This window comes from Cherax quadricarinatus, chromosome 82, assembly GCF_038502225.1.
Source record: "Cherax quadricarinatus isolate ZL_2023a chromosome 82, ASM3850222v1, whole genome shotgun sequence".
NCBI lineage: Eukaryota > Metazoa > Arthropoda > Malacostraca > Decapoda > Parastacidae > Cherax > Cherax quadricarinatus.
The window spans coordinates 4,032,128-4,058,141 of record NC_091373.1 but is presented as its reverse complement, the minus strand read 5'-3'; the positions used below and the strand labels follow the sequence as shown (position 1 = coordinate 4,058,141).

The following is a 26,014-nucleotide window of genomic DNA, read 5'->3' as shown; positions in this document are numbered from 1 at the left end:
TAGAAGTGTAAGATTTCATTCTATTAATATAAACGATATTAAAGCCATTTTCTCGTGTTTCGATTTCCCTGCGAAGCGTTTATATTACATAAAAACCTGTTTTAATGTTTAAAAATTACTGGTTGAGTTGTCAGCTGATGCTTTGGTTCATATATAACAACTTGTCCCTTCATGAGGATGTCTCGGTGGTCATACTGAAATATTTGTGAGTCAAGGAATTCAAGCTACTCTCAGCCTTTATATCTATCGAGCGTGATTGACGCTGAATGATTCTTACGGGTTTAGTGTCTATTATTATTATTATTATTATTATTATTATTATTATTATTATTATTATTATTATTATTATTATTATTATTATTATTATTAACTGAGGCGTGGTTGATAATGGTGTGGATGAGAAAGATGAGGCATCAGGTGATGTGGTCAATATTTAGTACAGCTGTTCAGATTTCAACTTGAATATGGGCTTCTATGTAAATTCTCCAAAATAAATTGAATTGCGTAATGGAGATATTTATATTTTGGGCCCATGTGTTCTGTTTTGGAAAACCAAATACGGCCCAGTCTAAAGCGCCCTAATCTAGAAAAGGAGTAATTTTAGGTTACATTTGGGTTACGGCAAGTTAGATTTGGTAAAAAAAAAAAATAGTACACTCAAAATACGTCTCCTACAGCCCACCTAACATCTGGAGATTTTGCATAATGAAAAGTGAACAGCTGTTCCAAATATTGACTAATGATGTGAGGTGTAACATATAAACCTGAGACACATCAAAGAAAACACAATTTTTATTGCGGCGACTTTTCGATTTGTTTACATCTTGATTGCACAGTTGAATATGACCAACACTTCGCCTCAGCATATCACAACTTCGTTCATCACTCGTCATTAAAAGATGGTCAGGATTCAGGTCATTAACATGTTTTATAGTCAGTAACTTTGTAAGACATGATAGATACAAAGGTTCTGAAAATGCAAGGGCGACACTTCCTACAGCGCCTACGTCAAGTCCTGCTGCGTTACCGTTGCAGGGGTGCAGGAGTATGAGAGCTCAGGATAGGTAGTATGACCAGTAGACGAGGTTACAGAAGAAGAAGATCAAGGGTATGCCTATCTTGCCTACATTCTCCACCAGCTGTAGATGCCACACCAGGGAGATGGGTGCCATCCGCTTCTCCGGTTCGTACATAGCGGTTGAGTCCTGCCCACCTTCTCCTGCTGACAACGGCGACGAAGTTGTCGAGGATTCGCGTCGTGTTGTAACGTTCCCGAGGGGGATTGAAGTGTTGTGTCGTACACACTGACCATTCTACAACATCCAAAACACACACATTACTTGTTAACAGTAACCTGATACCGAGAAACTGGAAAAAGGACACTTGTATACGGTCCTGAATATTTATTAGGGGAAAAACCACTCGTCGTAAATCGTTTCCTTTAATAAATATTCAGAACTGTACATAAATATCCTTTTGAAACTGTATCACACACGTTGACCGCTCTACGACATGTATACACTGACCGCTCTACGACATATATACACTGACCGCTCTACGACATGTATACACTGACCGCTCTACGACATGTATACACTGACTGCTCTACATATTTTTGTATTCATTTGTCATTTATACACTGATGCTTCAGGAAAGCAGTACTATTGTGTCGTTGCTGGGCTCTTAATCCAAGAACTGGTGTTACCCTCCCTTTCCTTGGATCAAACCTAATTACGCTCCATTCCCTAGGCAATGAATAACCCCTATGGATTTAACGATTCCCCAGGAATACTGTGGTAAACTAACCCCATAGGGGTTAGTTTACCACATTAGGGGTTAGATTATTCAGTTTACCACAGTTTACCACATTAGGGGTTAGTTTATTCAGTGCCTAGACAATGGAAGGTAATCAAATTTGATCCAAGGAAAGGGAGGGTAACACCATTTCTTAGATCAAGAGCCCAACGACACAATAGTACTGCTTAGAAAATAATGTAGTTATTATATTAGACAATGTAGTTATTATATTAAACAATGTAGTTATTATATTAAACAAGGTAGTTATTATATTAAACAATGTAGTTATTATATTAAACAAGGTAGTTATTATATTAATCTTGATGACAGTATAATGAAATAAACGTAATTCAGTCAAACTTAAACAGGAACACAGACGAGCCACTGTGCTGGGAAGACTCACCATGGGAGCCACACAGTTCACTCTCAGCTCTTTTTCTTTTCTCTGAATTCTGGAAAACAAAATTTGCTACTGCTAGTTCATGCACTTGAGTTAGGTCGGGCAACAGAAAAAAATATTTTCTTAAATTTTCACGAAACATTACGAGCTACAATGCACAACCCATTTAATGTTGAAGAATTTAGAAAAAAAAAGGAAGAATATTCATTATTTACTCTTTATTGGGTTGTCAAAAGTTAATTTACACATAAGTGACTATATAAGACAACTAAAAAAAAATTAATTTTGTGTATGAACCCGAATATAAGCTTACGTACTTGTGAGTTTAATGAGTAACTTACGTAATTACAACAGCATACTGGAATAAGGTCAGTACCACATGAACGATACACATAAACAACCAGACGTCCACTGCTTTTATGTAGCTCGTCTCTGGGCTTTTATACCTGGTGAAAAAAAAAATAGATAGTGTTAAAAGAATAATGATAGCTAGAAACTGTAAAAAGTGACTTGTAAAGATTTGTGGAGTTTGTCCCATACATTAAAGAAGATAATATTCTCCTGGTAATAAATGATTTCCAGTCGACCTTTTGTGGGTTATTTCCTGAAGGGTCTTTGAAATAAGTTGAGATAATAGTAGTTCTTAGCCTGTAAACTGAGCTGTTTAGAAATGAAGAGAGAGCTATCTCAACAGGCGCACAAATACAATGGAGAGAGCCAAGTGCTTTACTATGGACGCAGTCTTGACTCGAGGACGTAATTATGTAAGCTGCTTAATGAGCAAATTAACGAGTCATCTTATCATTAAGACCCTCGGCAGGTAACTCTAAACATCGTCTAGCTAGTTTCCAGACAAGTCATCGGGGAGTAACCAACGTAGTAAATGCTATTTAGAGTCATTATTCATATCTACCTCCAACACCATAACTTAGAATACAGGGATTTTCTCTATATCCGAAATCTATACGCAACGCATTCTATTCAATTAGGACAGAGCCATCACTTAGCTCGGCCCTGCTATGTACCTTACCTCTGCTACTATATGCACTACTTATCCTTTTTTCCCTCTGGATCAAAAAAAACCCTTGGCGGAAGACTCATCATTGTATACGTGACTTTTTACATCAAAGACGTGCATCGAGGAGAGAGGAAGGACGCCATCATGTGAGTTCCTTTTTATCAACCAAATACATTTTTATCCGGGCTTTATTTTACATTAGGCTGGTTGGAGGAAATTGACAGTACCTTCAACAATACCCACACATCACGAGGAAGGAGACTCCACACTTCCTCAAAGCTCCCTTCACAATCGCAGTCGTGTGACACCACGTCAGGTAAAGTAGGCAGATTTTAACGTTGGTCATCTTGTATTTTTGATGAAGGAAGTGTTAGGAAACGCCTCTAATAACTAGAGGTGAAAAGATCGAAATTTTTATCTTCGTTGTGAGCAACCCGAACGATATTGCCGTTGAATTTACAGATAATTCTCTCCCTTTTTCCATACAGTCCACAAACTTAAATTGAATTTATTGGTATTGTAATTTAAATACAATATTTCACGGAGTTTACTGAAATTGTGTTATTGATAGACGTCCTTGTGAGAGGATACTGAGGTCAACAAAAGACGCGGAGCTACCATGGGTCACCTCCGTCAGTACCGGGAGACATTCACAAGGTAAGTAAAATTTAACAGCAACCTAACTGCTAGGTTACTAGGTTACTAGGCTCTATCAAAGAACACATAGTGTCCCGTCCATCATGCAGTGCCCCCCCCCTGCACATATTTTCACCACAATATCATAAAATGCAATCCAGACACAAGATCCACTATTCCAGACAGACACAAGATCCACTATTCCAGACAGACAAAAGGCCCACTGTTCCAGACAGACACAAGACCCACTGTTCCAGACAGACGCAAGACCCACTGTTCCAGGCAGACACAAGACCCCTATTCCAGACAGACACAAGACCCACTATTCCAGACAGGCACAAGACCCGCTGTTCCAGACAGATACAAGGCCCCCTGCTCCAGACAGACACAAGACCTACTATTCCAGACAGACACAAGACCCGCTGTTCCAGACAGACACAAGACCCACTATTACAGACAGACACAAGACCCACTATTCCAGACAGACACAAGACTCGCTGTTCCAGACAGACACAAGACCCCACCATTCCCAACAATCTCAAGGATCCATCACACAAGCAATGTACAACCTCAAGCCACCAGCTTATTTACCTGGAATATATTTGCCCATCCCTTCCTTGGACAGAACCAGATTGCCTCCTATTTCCTAGGTGCTGTATGACCTCTACTGGTTTAGCGCTTCCCGTGAATACAGTAATAATATTCACCTCGTATCCCTCATGTGAACGGAAGTCAAAAGACTTCAGAAACACATGATGGGTTTGGTGATAAGTCCTTTTCTGATACAACGTTTCATCCATGAGTGGACTTTATCCTTTATATAAAACGTTATTCCAATAAAGGCTACAGTGCTGTTATTTATTTTTCAATCCTTGTCAGCGTTATGCCTCTAGTTTGCATTACAGTGGGTCTACCAGTGCATAAGGCAGAAATTTCTAGCCTCACGAAAGCCACCGATGAATAAGTACAGTATTCTTCAGACTATTGTCCCGCAACCCATTTCAGTAATATCACATGCCCCTCACGACCCCAGTCCTTTGTTTAGTCTTAGAAAAAATCACGCCATGCAGAAAACTCACCCGATGGCAGCATACATAGAGATGACCGTGAGGAGAGACGTGATGATGAGCACAGTGCGGCCAGGGATCACATCAGGAGGCCAGAAGAAGGACGCCCAAGCCACCGCCACGAACAGTGCAGAGGGAACGTACACGGTCAGCACGTGGAGGCCATACCGACGAACTAGTATAATCCGTGCTTGTCCCATTGATGAAGGAGCTGCAGAGTAGGGAGAAACATGTGGTAAGGAGATGGGGGATGGGGGGGAAAGATAAGCTTTATTCAAAGTGAAGACACGCTGCAGGACAAGTTTTAATGGGGACAATGTTTGGCAGTCGTCAACCATAAGCCATTTCATCCAACTGTTTTCCAGATTCACTACACGTAGCATTGCAGACTGTTATACATTTACACAATGGTTATAACAACACATCATTGTTACAGGCGTTCCTCCCAGCCGACAGTCCAATATTTCTACTAAAATTAAAATATATAAGGTTAAAAAAACTTAATTACAAGCAGAAGTGCTTAAAATTATATTTAAGTTAAAAAGTTGTAAAATATTACCGAAGGAGCAGTTGGAGCACCAGTATTTGGTGGAGATGTTGTCCCACTCAAGACTGAATTCGTAGTTGGGGAGCTGGTTACTGATGCCTGGGTCAGCCGACACCTCTTCGGCTAGCCACTCCAGGCGCAGTGTGTTCTCATCGAACTTGTCTGGAATGAATTTTGACATCGTTATCGCCAACAACAAAATTCACGATGACACTTCAAAATATAACAAACTGTGCATGAGTTAAACAAAATACTACATGCAGACAGAAACAGTATATATCGACCTCTGCTGAAGATTTCAAATGGAGAGCGAAATACAGTCTTTTCTACATGTGGGATTCCTCGATTCATTAAAATTCAAGTTAATTGTAAATCTCATGAAGTGATAATCGCTCTTAAATAGGTTTTACTTAGCTAGCATGAATGCATTACATCCCTGTGTACTGCTAGAACTAAACCTAATATAATTTCATTTCACTAAGAGTGAAAGAAGAAGGAAAGAAGGAAGAAAGAAAGAAAGGAAGGAAGGAAGGAAGGATGGAACGGCGAAAGGAAGTCGCCCTAGCCCCTCAGAGAACACATGGAGTCACTTACAAGAGGTAACAGTCATCAGACACCCCTGTACGTCGAACGGGTACTTTGAGAAGAACATAGGACAAGCCAGCGATATCTGTAACCTAGGAAATAAAATTCCAAATTACTCCTTAAATTACAAAATAAAAACCTTCTTTACTGAGAATTTCAGACTAATGTGATATCAGTCCAATAGTCGTATGGAGACATGCAAGTTCACGGATCTTTTATTGACGACGTTTTGCCCATGTAGTTATTTTTAATAAACTGCATAATTATAACCACTGTGTGGGCGAAACGTAGCCAATAAAGAAACCATATAACTATTTATGTCTCACTATCGTGTCCGTCTCTTAGAATTACATTCACACGAAAGCTTTTCTTTTTACATTCAGTAATATATGCAGGAGAAGTGGTTACAAGCTTCTTGCTCCCTGCATTTTAGTCGCCTCTTACGACACGCATGGCTTACGGAGGAAGAATTCTTTTCCACTTCCCCGTGGATAACACCGTCATTTATCCTTCATTTACTTTATTTCTTCTTCAGGAGCTTTATTATTCCTACTTTCATCAGCAGCAATAAAATAATATTAACTTTACAAAGTAATGTTTATCTTATTAACGAAACTCTCAATAGATTTCGTAAACATTAATTACTATACTAATTTATTAGTTATTAATGGTGAACTTTCATCAAGAGGGGTGGTAGTGCAGGGCTCATGATCCAAGAAAATGGAGGTGCCCTTCCTAGGATCAAGCCCAACTACTGCCATTCTCCAGGCTCTGTGACTCTTACATGTTTAGCGCTTCCCCGTGAAAAGTAAACATATACAAGTAGTGTAGATTATTATTACTTTTATTAGTAACAGTAGTTTATTATTATGATGATTATTATTGTTATTATTATCATTCAAGAAGAAGCGTTAAATGCGTGGGAGTTATACATCGTCTGAAGGCAATAAGATTTGATCTGAAGAGCAATTAAGGAATAAGTATCAATGAGGGAGACTGACAGCGTGGACAGGAAGATGGTATTAGGTGGACGTAGATATACGCCTTGGACCTCCTGGATCATCTTAAAGGACTTGATATCCCTGGCCTCGTGGATGAAGAGGTCAGGTATCCACACGTGCTTGGTGAGGTCAGAGTGCAGGGGCACCATGCCCTCCCCGGGGGCGTCTACCCTGGGCACGCCCACAAGCCGGGGTTCCGCCCACGACATGCGAAAGTACATGGAGAGGAGCACAGACTGTCCAACACATGAGAGGGGAAAAAAATGTTAGCGTTTATGTGAAGGGATGATAATGATCCAATGAATCAGAGTTACGCTCCTCTTCCTGGGATCAAAACTACCAATCATTGACAGAATTTGAGATAAATATAGACAAGCTCCTTGTGTTTTTAATACAAATTCTCAATTATTAAGTGAGTTGTTCAGTGGATGCAATTACATCTTAGGCCTATAAGCAATTTTTTTTTAATCGAAAAAACTAACCCAACGAAACTTAACCAATAATTTAACTCCTAAACTACATTAGATTTGGTGATTTTTTGGTAAGAGTAGGCAACCAGCATGAATCTTTCTCCCATAGGCCTAAAATATCACCTTCAGAATTGCACAACCCACTTAATATTGAACAACATTCATGATAAACTATTACTAAGCTAAAACAAGAAACACTCGCCTTTATGTTACCACAAAAAACTTGATATAAAATATTTAGTTAGCAAGACTACTATGTTTCGTTCGTGACTATGTTCGTGACTATGTTCGTGACTATGTTCCTGACTATGTTGGTGACTATGTTCGTGACTATGTTCCTGACTATGTTCCTGACTATGTTCCTGACTATGTTCCTGACTATGTTCGTGACTATGTTCGTGACTATGTTCGTGACTATATTCGTGACTATGTTCCTGACTATGTTCGTGACTATGTTCGTGACTATGTTCGTGACTATGTTCGTGACTATGTTCGTGACTATGTTCGTGACTATGTTCCTGACTATGTTCGTGACTATGTTCGTGACTATGTTCCTGACTATGTTCCTGACTATGTTCGTGACTATGTTCGTGACTATGTTCGTGACTATGTTCGTGACTATGTTCGTGACTATGTTCGTGACTATGTTCGTGACTATGTTCGTGACTATGTTCCTGACTATGTTCGTGACTATGTTCGTGACTATGTTCGTGACTATGTTCCTGACTATGTTCGTGACTATGTTCGTGACTATGTTCGTGACTATGTTCCTGACTATGTTGGTGACTATGTTCGTGACTATGTTCCTGACTATGTTCGTGACTATGTTCGTGACTATGTTCGTGACTATGTTCGTGACTATGTTCGTGACTATGTTCGTGACTATGTTCGTGACTATGTTCGTGACTATGTTCGTGACTATGTTCGTGACTATGTTCGTGACTATGTTCGTGACTATGTTCGTGACTATGTTCGTGACTATGTTCGTGACTATGTTCGTGACTATGTTCGTGACTATGTTCGTGACTGTGTTCGTGACTATGTTCGTGACTATGTTCGTGACTATGTTCGTGACTATGTTCGTGACTATGTTCGTGACTATGTTCGTGACTATGTTCGTGACTATGTTCGTGACTATGTTCGTGACTATGTTCGTGACTATGTTCGTGACTATGTTCGTGACTATGTTCGTGACTATGTTCGTGACTGTGTTCGTGACTATGTTCGTGACTATGTTCCTGACTATGTTCCTGACTATGTTCCTGACTATGTTCGTAACTATGTTCGTGACTATGTTCGTGACTATGTTCGTGACTATGTTCGTGACTATGTTCCTGACTATGTTCCTGACTATGTTCGTGACTATATCATGAGCACGACTGGACATACATACCATTTCACGAAAGTTCACTTCGTAGATGTTCTTGATCGACCAGCTTATTCCTACCACGATTGGTTGACCTCCTGTGAGGGAAAGAGTTTGTGATAAGTGGAAATAAAATAATATAATATAGTTATTTAGAAAATTATATTACGAATTGTTGAAGGATTAGAGAAGTTTATACCTGAACAACGTTTCGCTCAGTAGAGTAAAACGTGTTCTACAACTTGTATTTTTGACCTCGTTTTGTATTTTCTAGGCCTATTAAAACAGTGTTCCTTTTATTGCTAGATATACTGAGTGAGCAGTTCAGATCAAGGTGAAGATCAAAAGGATCTCTCCCCATCCTTCACTAACTTAGTTCACAGTGCCGGTAAGAGTAACGGTGAAGGTGAAGATTAATTCGTCAGGAAACAAAGTTATGTATCCTGACTCAGTGTATCCTCAGTGTCTCCTGACACAGTATACCTGAAATACTCTTTCATAACCCAAGATCTGACATCGATGTCAAGCACATGATGTCCCGTTCAGTGGTTACAAAAGCCAGCTTACACCAGCCGGCTTTTACATCCCATTAAAAACACAAAGGATCACTGCTTACTTATTCATCCTAAAATAAGATCCTCATAGTATTTTCCACGACCAGATATTATAGTTATTTCTCACATTTTGTAATAAAATCAATAAATTATTAGATTTTATTGTCATTTATTTTACAGAACTCGTCATATATTATGTTCATATCAAATGTCTCTAATATTTATTGGATTCTATTTCTCTGAAATTTTACCATAAATCAGTAATGTGTGTTACACTTCCCTGCTACACTCACAATTATTATTATTACTACTAGTAGTAGTATTAATGTGTTGAAAAATAAGCGATAAACCCATATGATCCATACAACGCCAAATTCTGTTGCTTAAAGTACTTCCTCTGAATCAACTGAGGATGCCACGAGTCAATAACTTCTTGAAGGTCCTGCGTCTCCTTAATGGATCTTAGGATATCCTAATCTTAGGATATCCTATCTTAGGATATGCAATGTGTTTATCTTGGTATATATTTGCTGAGATTATCCAGACTTTAGTGATTTAGGTATTATTAAGTGGTAGTGAACATGTTACAGGAAGCCTTAATTAATGACCCTCGTGTAGTCTATAGAGTTATAACCTAATTACTATCTAAACACTGTAGTCTGTGACTTTATATACACCGACGGGTGTGTATGTCTCTGTATATACATTGATAGTTGATTTTAATCTTTATTTTAAACATTAAATTAATCTTAACTGGAGACACAAAGGGTTACATGCAGCTTGAGTGACTCGTGTAGATGATAGGATTGAAACTCAGTAAACCAACCAACCATTGTGGCGGTATTTATTGTGAAAAGTCTGTCAGTGTCTGTCTAGTGGATTTCTCAGAGTATCTTCTGTATACTGTGACAATGTTATCCTACTTCCTTGCACTTCAAGTATCCCGAGGTAAAGTTTATACACTCTTGCCCTCGTAGCTTCCGTTTTTCATTTGTGTAACTGGTCGTGTTATGATTCTTTGAATCATATCTCCGTGTTTACCTGGCAGGGGCTCCGTGTTCTAGGTGCTGTGTGCTCTAGGTGCTGTGTGCTCTAGGTGCCGTGTGCTCTAGGTGCCGTGTGCTCTAGCATTGCTCTGATGTACGTTAAGTAATGGGTCGTGATTCCGGTTTTGTACCAGATTCTGAATATTATTCGCATGTTTGCACGTGAGAGGGAGGTAGGGAGGGAGAGGAGGGAGAGAGGAAGGGTGAGAGGGAGGGAAAGAGAGAGAGAGAGAGAGAGAGAGAGAGAGAGAGAGAGAGAGAGAGAGAGAGAGAGAGAGAGAGAGAGAGAGAGAGAGAGAGAGAGAGAGAGAGAGAGAGAGAGAGAGAGAGAGAGAGAGAGAGAGAGAGAGAGAGAGGGAAGGAGAGAGAGCGTGCTTCAGCCATGGAATGTTTTTAGTCAACAAACGCATCACGAAACCACATCGATCGTCCAATATATCCCTTCCTCCCCCCCCCCCAACTTGAAGTCGTAAATGAACAACAGCAACACCGCAGTGACAGCAACAAAGGAATAAACAACGAACAGAAACACTACTGTGACAAAAAAAAAAGAAATGCATATAATCAATTTACGCTTCCAAGACTCAGGACATATAACGAACCAGCAATACAGAGATTCATTAATATATCATCCTGACTCGCGACAACACTAGCGCCTTCATCAACATCAAAATCACGCAATGAACTCAACGTCTATTAAGAAGTATGTCAGCCCAGTATTATTCACGGAGAAGCGGTAAAACCCTACGGGGGTAAAACCCTACGGGGGTAAAACCCTACGGGGCTTTCTGCATGTACGCTTAAATATCACCCATCTCTTTACAAACACTGTATCATGCTGAAATAGACGCTTTAAACTTAAACACAGCTGCAGGAATGGGAGATAATCAGGTCTGATCCGAGTACACGGAGAGTAGCTTCAGTTCTTAGGATCAAGAGCTATTCACCACTGGTAGGTCATACTGCTTAAAATATTACTCAAAGATTCTTGTTTATTTTTTTAGACAAGAATATATTGTTCCGTAGTCTACATTAGTCAGTCCAGTATATTACCTAGTGTTTCCTGGCGCCTTTGTAACATCATCCATACGAGTTTAGCTTTTTTTTTTGAGTATAATATTCAATCCTTCCAAAAGTGTTGAGAGAGATTTATCGAAAAAAATTTAGTTTTCCGTTAGTTTGTCACCTAACAAACATATACAATGGATAACTTTGAATTTATTGTTGCCTAATATATGTTGTATACGAGTAATTGCACTTATAAGAAGCGAACATATTCACATTTTCCCAAATATACCTTTGATAAATGGTCATACGCCTATTGTACCTATTATATGTATAAGAAGTGAGTATCAGCATGGAGAATCTGCGAGGAATGAGCAGTGACACTTTTACGTGTGTTGCATGCAAATAGTATGTTCCCTTTTTTCAGAGCATGTGAACACACTCATAAAGGCTACCTCCCAACCAGTGAACCAGGTAGCTAAGGATTTGATGATTTCGGGGACCCATCGTCAAATCAGCACCTAGGTTCAGCCAATGAGAAGGTGGTTCTGGCAATTGTGTAGGTGACGTGGTTACCACTCACATTTTCACCCTTGTCATTTCCATTCGAGAGCTGGTTGAAGCACGGTCTGTTCTCTAGTGGCATCTATTCTGCCTTGATTACCGTGGCGTGCACTAATACCTACCCCTGTACTTCCGTTCATAGTTGGTGAAGGAAAATATAATTCAAAGTTTTTCTGCTGTATTTATTTTGCTCCCTTTACACCCAGGATAACAGGCTTTTGAATTCCTGGGTTGTAATACCGTGTCTGGTAAACTCACTGATTGGTGAAGATATATCTTAAAACTTTTCCAATTCCCTGAACACATATGATATCCTTACACAGACACACACACACACACACACACACACACACACACACACACACACACACACACACACACACACACACACACACACAGCCAAGCACGTAAAGAAACTAGAGAAAGTGCAAAGGTTTGCAACAAGACTAGTCCCAGAGCTAAGAGGTATGTCCTACGAGGAGAGGTTAAGGGAAATCAACCTGACGACACTGGAGGACAGGAGAGATAGGGGGGACATGATAACGACATACAAAATACTGAGAGGAATTGACAAGGTGGACAAAGACAGGATGTTCCAGAGATTGGACACAGTAACAAGGGGACACAGTTGGAAGCTGAAGACACAGATGAATCACAGGGATGTTAGGAAGTATTTCTTCAGCCACAGAGTAGTCAGTAAGTGGAATAGTTTGGGAAGCGATGTAGTGGAGGCAGGATCCATACATAGCTTTAAGCAGAGGTATGATAAAGCTCACGGCTCAGGGAGAGTGACCTAGTAGCGATCAGTGAAGAGGCGGGGCCAGGAGCTCGGACTCGACCCCCGCAACCTCAACTAGGTGAGTACAACTAGTTGACTACACTTTCAGTGACTTCTCTCTGCCTTCTTTCCTGTGAAAATGTTTTCCAGCAGATCTTAATTTGAATAAAAAAACAAGCTGAAAAATCCTCATTCAATAAAGTGAAACCCCGTACGTATATCATTCCATTTATTCCATACCTACGACAGTTATATCATTATGCAACTCAGTAAATTCTGATAAAATCTTTAGAAGAATAAATTCGTTTATTTTACGAATTACTTATTTTTATATATAAATGACCATAATACCGAGAGGCTTTAAACCCATCTGGGTTATTCCTTACAAAGAGAAGGAACGCTAGATGGCGTTGATGAGCTCCTGGTCAAAGGAACTGGAGCTACCCTACTTTTCCAAGGATCAAACTTGATGCCCTCCGTTTTCCAGGTGTTGTGGGTCCACTACTGCATCTCCGCTGCCAGACTCATAATAACAATTTAGGCTTTGTGTCTCGTTGTGGTGACTCACTCATCACACACTGCCAACAAGTGTAGTGTTGGCAAGTATCATCACTCATAACAGTGTTGGCAAGTATCATCACTCATAACAGTGTTAGCAAGTATCATCACTCATAACAATGTTGGCAAGTATCATCACTCATAACAATGTTGGCAAGTATCATCACTCATAACAGTGTTGGCAAGTATCATCACTCATAACAGTGTTAGCAAGTATCATCACTCATAACAATGTTGGCAAGTATCATCACTCATAACAGTGTTGGCAAGTATCATCACTCATAACAGTGTTAGCAAGTATCATCACTCATAACAATGTTGGCAAGTATCATCACTCATAACAATGTTGGCAAGTATCATCACTCATAACAGTGTTGGCAAGTATCATCACTCATAACAGTGTTGGCAAGTATCATCGCTCATAACAGTGTTGGCAAGTATCATCACTCATAACAGTGTTGGCAAGTATCATCACTCATAACAGTGTTGGCAAGTATCATCGCTCATAACAGTGTTGGCAAGTATCATCACTCATAACAGTGTTGGCAAGTATCATCACTCATAACAGTGTTGGCAAGTATCATCACTCATAACAGTGTTGGCAAGTATCATCACTCATAACAATGTTGGCAAGTATCATCACTCATAACAGTGTTGGCAAGTATCATCACTCATAACAGTGTTGGCAAGTATCATCACTCATAACAGTGTTGGCAAGTATCATCACTCATAACAGTGTTGGCAAGTATCATCGCTCATAACAGTGTTGGCAAGTATCATCACTCATAACAGTGTTGGCAAGTATCATCGCTCATAACAGTGTTGGCAAGTATCATCACTCATAACAGTGTTGGCAAGTATCATCGCTCATAACAGTGTTGGCAAGTATCATCACTCATAACAGTGTTGGCAAGTATCATCACTCATAACAGTGTTGGCAAGTATCATCACTCATAACAGTGTTGGCAAGTATCATCACTCATAACAGTGTTAGCAAGTATCATCACTCATAACAATGTTGGCAAGTATCATCACTCATAACAATGTTGGCAAGTATCATCACTCATAACAGTGTTGGCAAGTATCATCACTCATAACAGTGTTGGCAAGTATCATCGCTCATAACAGTGTTGGCAAGTATCATCACTCATAACAGTGTTGGCAAGTATCATCACTCATAACAGTGTTGGCAAGTATCATCACTCATAACAGTGTTGGCAAGTATCATCACTCATAACAGTGTTGGCAAGTATCATCGCTCATAACAGTGTTGGCAAGTATCATCACTCATAACAGTGTTGGCAAGTATCATCACTCATAACAGTGTTGGCAAGTATCATCACTCATAACAGTGTTGGCAAGTATCATCACTCATAACAATGTTTGCAAGTATCATCACTCATAACAGTGTTGGCAAGTATCATCACTCATAACAGTGTTGGCAAGTATCATCACTCATAACAGTGTTGGCAAGTATCATCACTCATAACAGTGTTGGCAAGTATCATCGCTCATAACAGTGTTGGCAAGTATCATCACTCATAACAGTGTTGGCAAGTATCATCACTCATAACAGTGTTGGCAAGTATCATCACTCATAACAGTGTTGGCAAGTATCATCGCTCATAACAGTGTTGGCAAGTATCATCACTCATAACAGTGTTGGCAAGTATCATCGCTCATAACAGTGTTGGCAAGTATCATCACTCATAACAGTGTTGGCAAGTATCATCACTCATAACAGTGTTGGCAAGTATCATCACTCATAACAGTGTTGGCAAGTATCATCGCTCATAACAGTGTTGGCAAGTATCATCACTCATAACAGTGTTGGCAAGTATCATCGCTCATAACAGTGTTGGCAAGTATCATCACTCATAACAGTGTTGGCAAGTATCATCACTCATAACAGTGTTGGCAAGTATCATCACTCATAACAGTGTTGGCAAGTATCATCGCTCATAACAGTGTTGGCAAGTATCATCACTCATAACAGTGTTAACAAGTATCATCACACAATACACTAAATCAAAATACTATATGCTGCAGAAAATGTTAACATTATAAACTACAGCCAGCCTACGGCACCATTCAACAGTGATATTAGTCTGTTATTCATGAATTCATTCAATAAACCAAGGCCTTAAATAACTGTGAAGTGACCGGTAGAATATATTAGTTGTAGCCCCACGGTACTCATCTGCCTGAGAGTTTTTGTCGAGGCTACAGGCCTACTGGAGCACAACCTACACATCTCTGCCTCAGCACCTGTTGGAGAACTACATCTAACCGGAGTACCGCTATCTCCTCGATGATGATGACTTTGAAATGATGATGACCAGAAATCAATTTGCCTTGAGGTTATAATGACTCACGAAATCGTAATGACACGATTGCAAACAAACCATACCCCGGCCGGGATTGAACCCGCGGTCAGAGGATCTCAAAACTCCAGACCGTGGCTAGCTGGTCTAGTGGCTAACGCGACGGTCTGGAGTTTTGAGACTCTCTGACCGCGGGTTCAATCCCGGCCGGGGTATGGTTTGAGGTTATAATTTCCAGGAGGTAATATGTCCAGGAGAGAAGTTTCCCACGCAAAACATGATCCATGTTTCACACTGATTTAGTGCCTAAGTTGAGGCCTTCAAATTGAGCACAAAACTTATTAACTGTATATAAAACTTAATTTACTTATTGTAATTTGCATTGTATAACACCTCAGACTCACCTGTACACGGCACATCAGACTCAGGTGTCTATGGAAGACAACAGGGGACACTAAGACCTGGACATTGCCTGTAGGAGGTGTAACGAAGGCGTTACCTGGTGGTTGTGGCTCCTCGGTGATGTCGTAGTCTGGAGGCAGCAGTTTGCTTACACTAGCACCGGCACCGCCGTCCACACAACATATCCTGCAGGGAGCAGACGAAGGTGATAACGAGGAGTTACAAACTACAGGAAACACTTACCTGCTGGTACATTAGACTTTAAAAAAAGAGGGAACAGGGATGACAGGCTAAGCATACAGCCTTCTTATGTGGTGCTAAGGAGCTAAGGCGCTTGGATTATGAGGTGAGACTAAAGGACTAGAGGAGACATGATTACGACATACAAGATACTCAGATGATTTGACCGGGTAGAAAGGGGCACTTCTTGAAATAATTATAGATGGAAGCTAGGGACACAGATGAGTCACGGGGATGCTAAAATATATCTTCCCAGTCTTCAGGGCTGTAAATAAGTAAAATAAGTTAGATGAAAACGTAGTACAGCCAAAAAATAAAGAATAGTTGTGATAGGGACCATGAAACCAGGAACCAAAAATGCCGAGATTAAGAGGCGGTGCCAGGAGCCGAGACTCGACCCCCGCAAACAGAACCTGGTGAGTACAACTCAGTGAGTACACGTATTACATATCTCTTGTCATCCCTCCATCCACCACTCCCTCAATTCTCTGCTTCTTTTACGTTTTTCCCCTCACTTCACCTTCCCTTCCCTCACTCTCCCACTTCCCCTCACCACAAGCAGTGGGTCTCATGTGAAGACTGTCATCACCAGCCATAATGAAGGTTGCAAGCCCTTGATAAATCAGAAAATTGAGCTGCAACCAACTCATAGCTACATTGATCCCAGAGTGATAGAAGACTGGTCGCTTTGTCATTATCCAGGTGCTACTCCTACTGTTGCTACTACTGTTGTTGCTGCTACTACTACTACTACTACTACTGCTACTGCTACTACTACTACTACTACTACTACTACTACTACTACTACTACTACTGCTACTACTGCTACTACTACTGCTACTACTGCTACTACTACTGCTACTACTACTACTACTGCTACTGCTACTACTACTACTACTACTACTGCTACTACTACTACTACTACTACTACTACTACTATTACTACTACTACTACTGCTGCTGCTACTACTACTACTACTACTACTACTACTACTACTACTATTACTACTACTACTACTGCTGCTACTACTACTACTACTACTACTACTACTACTACTACTACTACTATTACTACTACTACTACTGCTGCTGCTACTACTACTACTACTACTACTGCTACTACTACTACTACTACTACTACTACTACTATTACTACTACTACTACTGCTGCTGCTACTACTACTACTACTACTACTACTACTACTACTACTATTATTACTACTACTACTGTTGCTGCAATGGAAATAAAAGGAATCCAATGGAAATAAGTCACTTTGACTTTTTTGAGGGTTATCCTGGGTAATTTACATTATGTAAGATAACTGTACTAATGTGTACCTGTTCCTAAATAAACTTACACCATAATACAGAGTGAACATTAACTCTCTGGAAACGTAAAAAAAAAAACGAAAGAACGAAGTATAACGGGAATATAATTGAAAGAATGAGAATATATAATAAGTTCAGAACTCCTTACATCCAAAATATCAACGATTTAAACTTGGAACTGAAATATGTTAATGACGTTTTGGCAATAGAGTTGTAGAGAAGTCTAGCACACTGCCAAGTGACGTTATTAAAGACGATAATTTCAGTAATTTCAAAATAATTTTTTTAGCGATTCCCCCTTGATAATAATAATAATAATAATAATAATAATAATAATAATAATAATAATAATAATAATAATAATAATAATAATAATAATAATAATAATAATAATAATAACAATAATAATAATAATAATAATAATAATAATAATAATAATAATAACAATAATAATAATAATAATAATAATAATAATAATAATAATAATAATAATAATAATAATAATAATAATAATAATAATAATAATAATAATAATAACAATAATAATAATAATAATAATAATAATAATAATAATAATAATAATAATAATAATAATAATAATAACAATAATAATAATAATAATAATAACAATAATAATAATAATAATAATAATAATAATAATAATAATAATAATAATGATAATTAAAATAAATTTAGCTTGGCAGGTGAACATAAATGAGCCAACAGAAGTTGGTTCTCCCGACGCAGTAAGCTTCATCAGTCTCATTCACAGTTCATTTGAGTATTGGAGACGGTGGTAGAAGTGTAGAGGTAATTTGAGGTGTTCAGTCCTTCAGCCTTGATAGAGGGTGTTCAGTCCTTCAGCCTTGATAGAGGGTGTTCAGTCTTTCAGCCTTGATAGAGGATGTTCAGTCTTTCAGCCTTGATAGGTGTTCAGTCCTTCAGCCTTGATAGAGGGTGTTCAGTCTTTCAGCCTTGATAGAGAGTGTTCAGTCTTTCAGCCTTAATAGAGGGTGTTCAGTCCTTCAGTCTTGATAGAAGGTGTTCAGTCCTTCAGCCTTAATAGAAGGTGTTCAGTCTTTCAGCCTTGATAGAAGGTGTTCAGTCCTTCAGCCTTGATAGAGGGTGTTCAGTCCTTCAGCCTCGATAGAGGGTGTTCAGTCCTTCAGTCTTGATAGAGGGTGATCAGTCCTTCAGCCTTGATGGAGGGTGTTCAGTCCTTCAGCCTTGATAGAGGATGTTCAGTCTTTCAGCCTTGATAGAGGGTGTTCAGTCCTTCAGCCTTGATAGAGGGTGTTCAATCCTTCAGCCTTGATAGAGGATGTTCAGTCCTTCAGTCTTGATAGAGGGTGTTCAGTCCTTCAGCCTTGATAGAGGGTGTTCAGTCCTTCAGCCTTGATAGAGGGTGTTCAGTCCTTCAGCCTTGATAGAGGGTGTTCAGTCCTTCAGCCTTGATAGAGGGTGTTCAATCCTTCAGCCTTGATAGAGGGTGTTCAGTCCTTCAGTCTTGATAGAGGGTGTTCAGTCCTTCAGCCTTGATAGAGGGTGTTCAGTCCTTCAGCCTTGATAGAGGGTGTTCAGTCCTTCAGCCTTGATAGAGGGTGTTCAGTCCTTCAGCCTTGATAGAGGGTGTTCAGTCCTTCAGCCTTGATACAAGATGTTCACTCCCTCAGCAATGACTGATGGTGTTCACTCCCTCATCCTTCAAGAAAGTTGTTCAGTTCCTCAGCATTAACAATATTGATTTTTAAAGGGGTGGACGGATAAGCCAGTGGAAGGCCTCGGTCATATGACCATAAGCTTCATCAGGGGATCATCATCTGACTAAGACCCCCGTCAGGAAACATTTGTCCCGTTTCCTGACGAATCTTACCTAACCTCACCCTCAGCATTGATAGGTGTTCAGTCCCTGAACAAGAAGTAAAGACCTGGGGACAAGAACTTACGTACCTAAGTCACAGGAAGAATCAAGATGGGAATATTGTCCCATTAACGACTCATTATTTAATAATGTCTTCTTATTCACAGGTTTATGAGGTTTCATTTTCTTCCTACAAATTCATTTGGACAAATAAAAACACAGGTAACCATCAACTTTGAAAGACCGAGCAAAAATTATTATTATTATTATTATTATTATTATTATTATTATTATTATTATTATTATTATTATTATTATTATTATTATTATTATTGTTGTTGTTGTTGTTGTTGTTGTTGCTCTTGTTGTTATTGCTGTTGTTTTGTTTTGTATACAGGCGCTAAACCCGCAGAAGGCATACAGCACCTAGCGAACTGGAGGTAATTTAGAATGATCCAAGGAAGGGGGCAGCAGCTCCAATTCCTTGAATCAAGAATCCTTTGCCAGGAAGAAGAAAGAAAAATTAAAGTGAAATAGGAGTAATGAGGAGAACACACGACAAAGACAAGGTAGGAGTAAGAGTTATGAGTTTGGAAGTGGAGTCCAACAAGGTTAAATTAACGAATCAAATATTTAGACAAGTCTTTGTGAGGTTGTGTGGTTAACTGGGCTAATAACCTACCGATTATCCAGAGGGTCAGTAAGACTTCATATCACCTGGTCACCATCTGATAAGAATACTGTAATTCTTTTCAGATACCTTTCATAAGTTTCGAGAGTTTTTCTATTCCCAGAAACCGGCATTGGATCAGGCTTGTCTGCTGCTTGCTTGGTTAACCAGGCTGTTGCTGTTGGCAACCCGCTGGCCTACATATCCATCATAACCTAGTTGATTTGACACTATAGCGTTATTTATCCAGTTCCTCTTTAAAACTTCTACACTTGTCCCCGTAGTGTTTCTGATATTTTCTGGTAAGATGTTGAACAATCTAGGACTACGGATGTTGATACAGTGTTCTCTTACTGTGCCCATGGTGCCCCTGTTTTTCACTTGGTTTATTTTACACTTCCATATTTCGTACTCCAGTATGTTGTTATGACAGCGTGCAGATTTGGGACAAAAATAAATTCCCAGCATATATACACTGAGAAAATATATACCTCTCAGTGCATATGATTGTGCCTTTGTGAACTAAGAGAAGACAAATTGTCAATGAAAAGGTCAAATACCTCCTAACGTGAGTCTTGTACACCTGGCTGAAGCCTTTCCCTGGCTTACCAGTCCTTCTAAAATTTAAGGATGTAAAGTTATAATTTAAATTATGAGAAGTTACGTAAGATTCATCAGGAAGAAAATAAATGGCATAAAATACCGACACAATGGAAACAAAAACACATATGCAGTTTAATGTGATCCTTTATTGACAACGTTTCGCCCACACAGTGGGCTTTTTCAAGTCACACACAGATCTACCTGACTATGAAAATTCCCGTACCTTCCACCCCAGGTAGATCAGTGCGTGACTTGAAAAAACCCAGTGTGTGGGCGAAACGTTGTCAATAAAGGATCACATTAAACTGCATATGTGTTCATGTTTCCATTCATCAGGAAACAGGACAAGTGTTTCCTGACGCGGGTCCCAGTCATATGATGACCCGCAGCTGGAGCTTTTGGTGCTGCATAATCCTACAGGTTTAGCGCTCCCCCTTGATTATAATAATAATGGAGCTTTTGGTCATCTGACTGAGGCCTTCCACTGGCTCACCGGTCCACCCCTTTAAAAATTGGGATTATAAGTCTGTGTATGTATGAGGTTTGCCGGTAATATCCAGGCCCGGGTTGACTATTTGGTGACCCAGCGTTGCCCCCAGGTGGTGGAGGGTGTCGTTCGACTTCTGCAGAAGTCTAGCAGTGGCTCCCCGGGGCGGGGAGAGTAGTTCGTCTTATACAGTGGTCTTCGAGAAGAGGTATAAGTTTGTGGGAGTGCAGAATGTTATTAATATCACGAACTGTACACCTCAACTAATGTTTATTCTGGCTATGTTAATTTTTCATGAAAAGTTTGCTTGGCGAAAACAAGTGAAGCATAACTACCAAATGAATACTCAGTAGCAGTAGAAGTAGTAGTATTAGTAGTAGTAGTAGTAGTAGTAGTAGTAGTAGTAGTAGCAGTAATAATAATAATAATAATAATAATAATAGTTATAGCTACACTGAGAGTAAAAGGTAGATGGGATACAAGGAGAATAGAAGCATCAGGGAAGAGAGAGGTGAAGGTTTATAAACTAAAAGAGGAGGCAGTTAGGGTAAGATATAAACAGCTATTGGAGGATAGATGGGCTAATGAGAGCATAGGCAATGGGGTCGAAGAGGTATGGGGTAGGTTTAAAAATATAGTGTTAGAGTGTTCAGCAGAAGTTTGTGGTTACAGGAAAGTGGGTGCGGGAGGGAAGAGGAGCGATTGGTGGAATGATGATGTAAAGAGAGTAGTAAGGGAGAAAAAGTTAGCATATGAGAAGTTTTTACAAAGTAGAAGTGATGCAAGGAGGGAAGAGTATATGGAGAAAAAGAGAGAGGTTAAGAGAGTGGTGAAGCAATGTAAAAAGAGAGCAAATGAGAGAGTGGGTGAGATGTTATCAACAAATGTGGTTGAAAATAAGAAAAAGTTTGGAGTGAGATTAACAAGTTAAGAAAGTCTAGAGAACAAATGGATTTGTCAGTTAAAAATAGGAGAGGAGAGTTATTAAATGGAGAGTTAGAGGTATTGGGAAGATGGAGGGAATATATTGAGGAATTGTTAAATGTTGATGAAGATAGGGAAGCTGAGATTTCGTGTATAGGGCAAGGAGGAATAACATCTTGTAGGAGTGAGGAAGAGCCAGTTGTGAGTGTGGGGGAAGTTCGTGAGGCAGTAGGTAAAATGAAAGGGGGTAAGGCAGCTGGGATTGATGGGATAAAGATAGAAATGTTAAAAGCAGGTGGGGATATAGTTTTGGAGTGGTTGGTGCAATTATTTAATAAATGTATGGAAGAGGGTAAGGTACCTAGGGATTGGCAGAGAGCATGCATAGTTCCTTTGTATAAAGGCAAAGGGGATAAAAGAGAGTGCAAAAATTATAGGGGGATAAGTCTGCTGAGTATACCTGGTAAAGTGTATGGTAGAGTTATTATTGAAAGAATTAAGAGTAAGACGGAGAATAGGATAGCAGATGAACAAGGAGGCTTTAGGAAAGGTAGGGGGTGTGTGGACCAGGTGTTTACAGTGAAACATATAAGTGAACAGTATTTAGATAAGGCTAAAGAGGTCTTTGTGGCATTTATGGATTTCGAAAAGGCGTATGACAGGGTGGATAGGGGGGCAATGTGGCAGATGTTGCAAGTGTATGGTGTAGGAGGTAGGTTACTGAAAGCAGTGAAGAGTTTTTACGAGGATAGTGAGGCTCAAGTTAGAGTATGTAGGAAAGAGGGAAATTATTTCCCAGTAAAAGTAGGCCTTAGACAAGGATGTGTGATGTCACCGTGGTTGTTTAATTTATTTATAGATGGGGTTGTAAGAGAAGTAAATGCGAGGGTCTTGGCAAGAAGCGTGGAGTTAAAAGATAAAGAATCACACACAAAGTGGGAGTTGTCACAGCTGCTCTTTGCTGATGACACTGTGCTCTTGGGAGATTCTGAAGAGAAGTTGCAGAGATTGGTGGATGAATTTGGTAGGGTGTGCAAAAGAAGAAAATTAGAGGTGAATACAGGAAAGAGTAAGGTTATGAGGATAACAAAAAGATTAGGTGATGAAAGATTGAATATCAGATTGGAGGGAGAGAGTATGGAGGAGGTGAATGTATTCAGATATTTGGGAGTCGACGTGTCAGCGGATGGGTCTATGAAAGATGAGGTGAATCATAGAATTGATGAGGGGAAAAGGGTGAGTGGTGCACTTAGGAGTCTGTGGAGACAAAGAACTTTGTCCTTGGAGGCAAAGAGGGGAATGTATGAGAGTATAGTTTTACCAACGCTCTTATATGGGTGTGAAGCATGGGTGATGAATGTTGCAGCGAGGAGAAGGCTGGAGGCAGTGGAGATGTCATGTCTGAGGGCAATGTGTGGTGTGAATATAATGCAGAGAATTCGTAGTTTGGAAGTTAGGAGGAGGTGCGGGATTACCAAAACTGTTGTCCAGAGGGCTGAGGAAGGGTTGTTGAGGTGGTTCGGACATGTAGAGAGAATGGAGCGAAACAGAATGACTTCAACCTAACCTAACCTAACCTAACCTAGCCTAGCCAAACCTAACCGAGCCTAACCTAACCTAGCCTAACCTAACCTAACCTAGCTTAACCTAACCTAGCCTAACCTAACCTAACCTAGCCTAACCTAACCTAACCTAACCTAACCTAACCTAACCTAGCCTAGCCTAACCTAACCTAACCTAACCTAGCCTAACCTAACCTAGCCTAACCTAACCTAACCTAACCTAACATAACCTAACCTAACCTAACCTAACCTAACCTAACATAGCCTAACATAAACTAACATAACCTAACCTAACCTAACATAACCTAACCTAACCTAACATAACATAACCTAACCTAACATAACCTAACGTAACCTAACCTAACATAACCTAACATAACCTAACCTAACCTAACCTAACATAACCCAACCTAACATAACCTAACCTAACCTAACATAACCTAACCTAACATAACCTAACCTAACCTAGCATAACCTAACATAACCTAACCTAACCTAGCCTAACCTAACCTAACCTAACATAACATAACATAACATAACATAACATAACATAACATAACATAACATAACATAACATAACCTAGCATAACCTAACATAACCTAACCTAACCTAGCCTAACCTAACCTAACCTAACCTAACCTAACCGAACCTAGCCTAGCCTAACCTAACCTAACCTAACCTAACCTAACCTAACCTAACCTAACCTAACCTAACCTAGCATAACCTAACATAACCTAACCTAACATAATATAACATAACATAACATAACATAACATAACATAACATAACATAACATAACATAACATAACATAACATAACATAACCTAGCATAACCTAACCTAACCTAACCTAACCTAGCCTAACCTAACCTAACCTAGCCTAACCTAACCTAACATAACATAACATAACATAACATAACATAACATAACATAACATAACATAACATAACATAACCTAACCTAACATAACCTAACCTAACCTAACCTAACCTAACCTAACATAACCTAACCTAACCTAACCTAACATAACCTAACCTAACCTAACCTAACCTAACCTAACTTTGGAACACGCAGGAGAGAAGAGATGCTGACAATGAGCAAGATACCAATTAATTTAATTAGCACTGATTTAATGTAATTAATGTAGTATTTTGTCTTGATGAGGATGGGCAGTGACTGGATGTCTGGGTCAGTTGGTGTACATTGTTGGTTGTCTAACCACCAATTTACACCAACTGCAAGGAATTTACAGTTCTGTTCACTGACAACTGGGAAACTCCACATGGCAAACATGTACAGTATATGCAATGGATGTGGTGAGCCTTTCTGGGGAGGAGGTGACAGCTATGTATGGATCCTGCCTCCACTACATCGCTTCCCAAACTATTCCACTTACTGACTACTCTGTGGCTGAAGAAATACTTCCTAACATCCCTGTGATTCATCTGTGTCTTCAACTTCCAACTGTGTCCCCTTGTTACTGTGTCCAATCTCTGGAACATCCTGTCTTTGTCCACCTTGTCAATTCCTCTCAGTATTTTGTATGTCGTTATCATGTCCCCCCTATCTCTCCTGTCCTCCAGCGTCGTCAGGTTGATTTCCGTTAACCTCTCCTCGTAGGACATACCTCTTAGCTCTGGGACTAGTCTTGTTGCAAACCTTTGCACTTTCTCTAGTTTCTTTACGTGTGTGTGTGTGTGTGTGTGTGTGTGTGTGTGTGTGTGTGTGTGTGTGTGTGTGTGTGTGTGTGTGTGTGTGTGTGTGTGTGTGTGTGTGTGTGTGTTGTAGATCAAGGGCTAGACGAAACAAAAAAATTCTCAAAATAATTCAGGAAAATGTTCAGGAAAGAAGATGGCTCGTTTCTGAAGTTGTGGTGTGAAGAATGTCAGAAATAACAGCTATGAAGAAATTGTAACTTTATGTTAATAATACAGCAAAAGCAGTGAAAAGATAAATAGGGTAAAGATACGAAAGAAATACTTTGTTAGCCTCTATTATACAGGTGGTAGCAACGCTAGACACATGGTAAGTAAAGATTGATTGCATGTATAGCAAACATCGGTACATCTCTAATAACTGAGACTTGGTTTAATGTGAAGAGTCGGCACATGCATCTGCTGAATTCCACACTCAAGGATTTAAATTACTACACGTTAGCAGGAAAAAAAATAAGTGAGGTGGTACTGAGTACAATTAGGTGTGTACAATTAGGTGAGTACA

The 26,014-nt window shown here is 39.6% G+C and overlaps 1 protein-coding gene across 1 annotated transcript; it reads right to left on the bottom strand.

Moving 5' to 3' along the window:
* Positions 1 to 917: 917 nt before the first annotated feature.
* On the bottom strand, positions 918 to 7,272 carry LOC128702927 (glutamate-gated chloride channel alpha-like). The gene is made up of 7 exons (XM_053797417.2): positions 7,052 to 7,272; positions 6,060 to 6,142; positions 5,478 to 5,627; positions 4,931 to 5,129; positions 2,539 to 2,643; positions 2,201 to 2,249; positions 918 to 1,313 (listed from the first exon to the last, which is right to left on the bottom strand). The coding sequence occupies exons 1-7, from the start codon at positions 7,270 to 7,272 to the stop codon at positions 1,056 to 1,058; spliced, it is 1,065 nt and encodes a 354-aa protein (XP_053653392.2). The 3' UTR covers positions 918 to 1,055.
* Positions 7,273 to 26,014: the final 18,742 nt, after the last annotated feature.

What these genes read in the sequence shown, in the direction of transcription:
- LOC128702927 (XM_053797417.2), bottom strand. Translation starts at nt 7,272, where the DNA reads ATGTACTTTCGCATGTCGTGGGCGGAACCCCGGCTTGTGGGCGTGCCC. An exon ending in TCTGATGACTGTTACCTCTT is followed by an intron (nt 5,628 to 6,059) that starts GTAAGTGACTCC and finishes AATTCATTCCAG; the next exon opens with ACAAGTTCGATGAGAACACA. An exon ending in TCTATGTATGCTGCCATCGG is followed by an intron (nt 2,644 to 4,930) that starts GTGAGTTTTCTG and finishes TTTTTTCACCAG; the next exon opens with GTATAAAAGCCCAGAGACGA.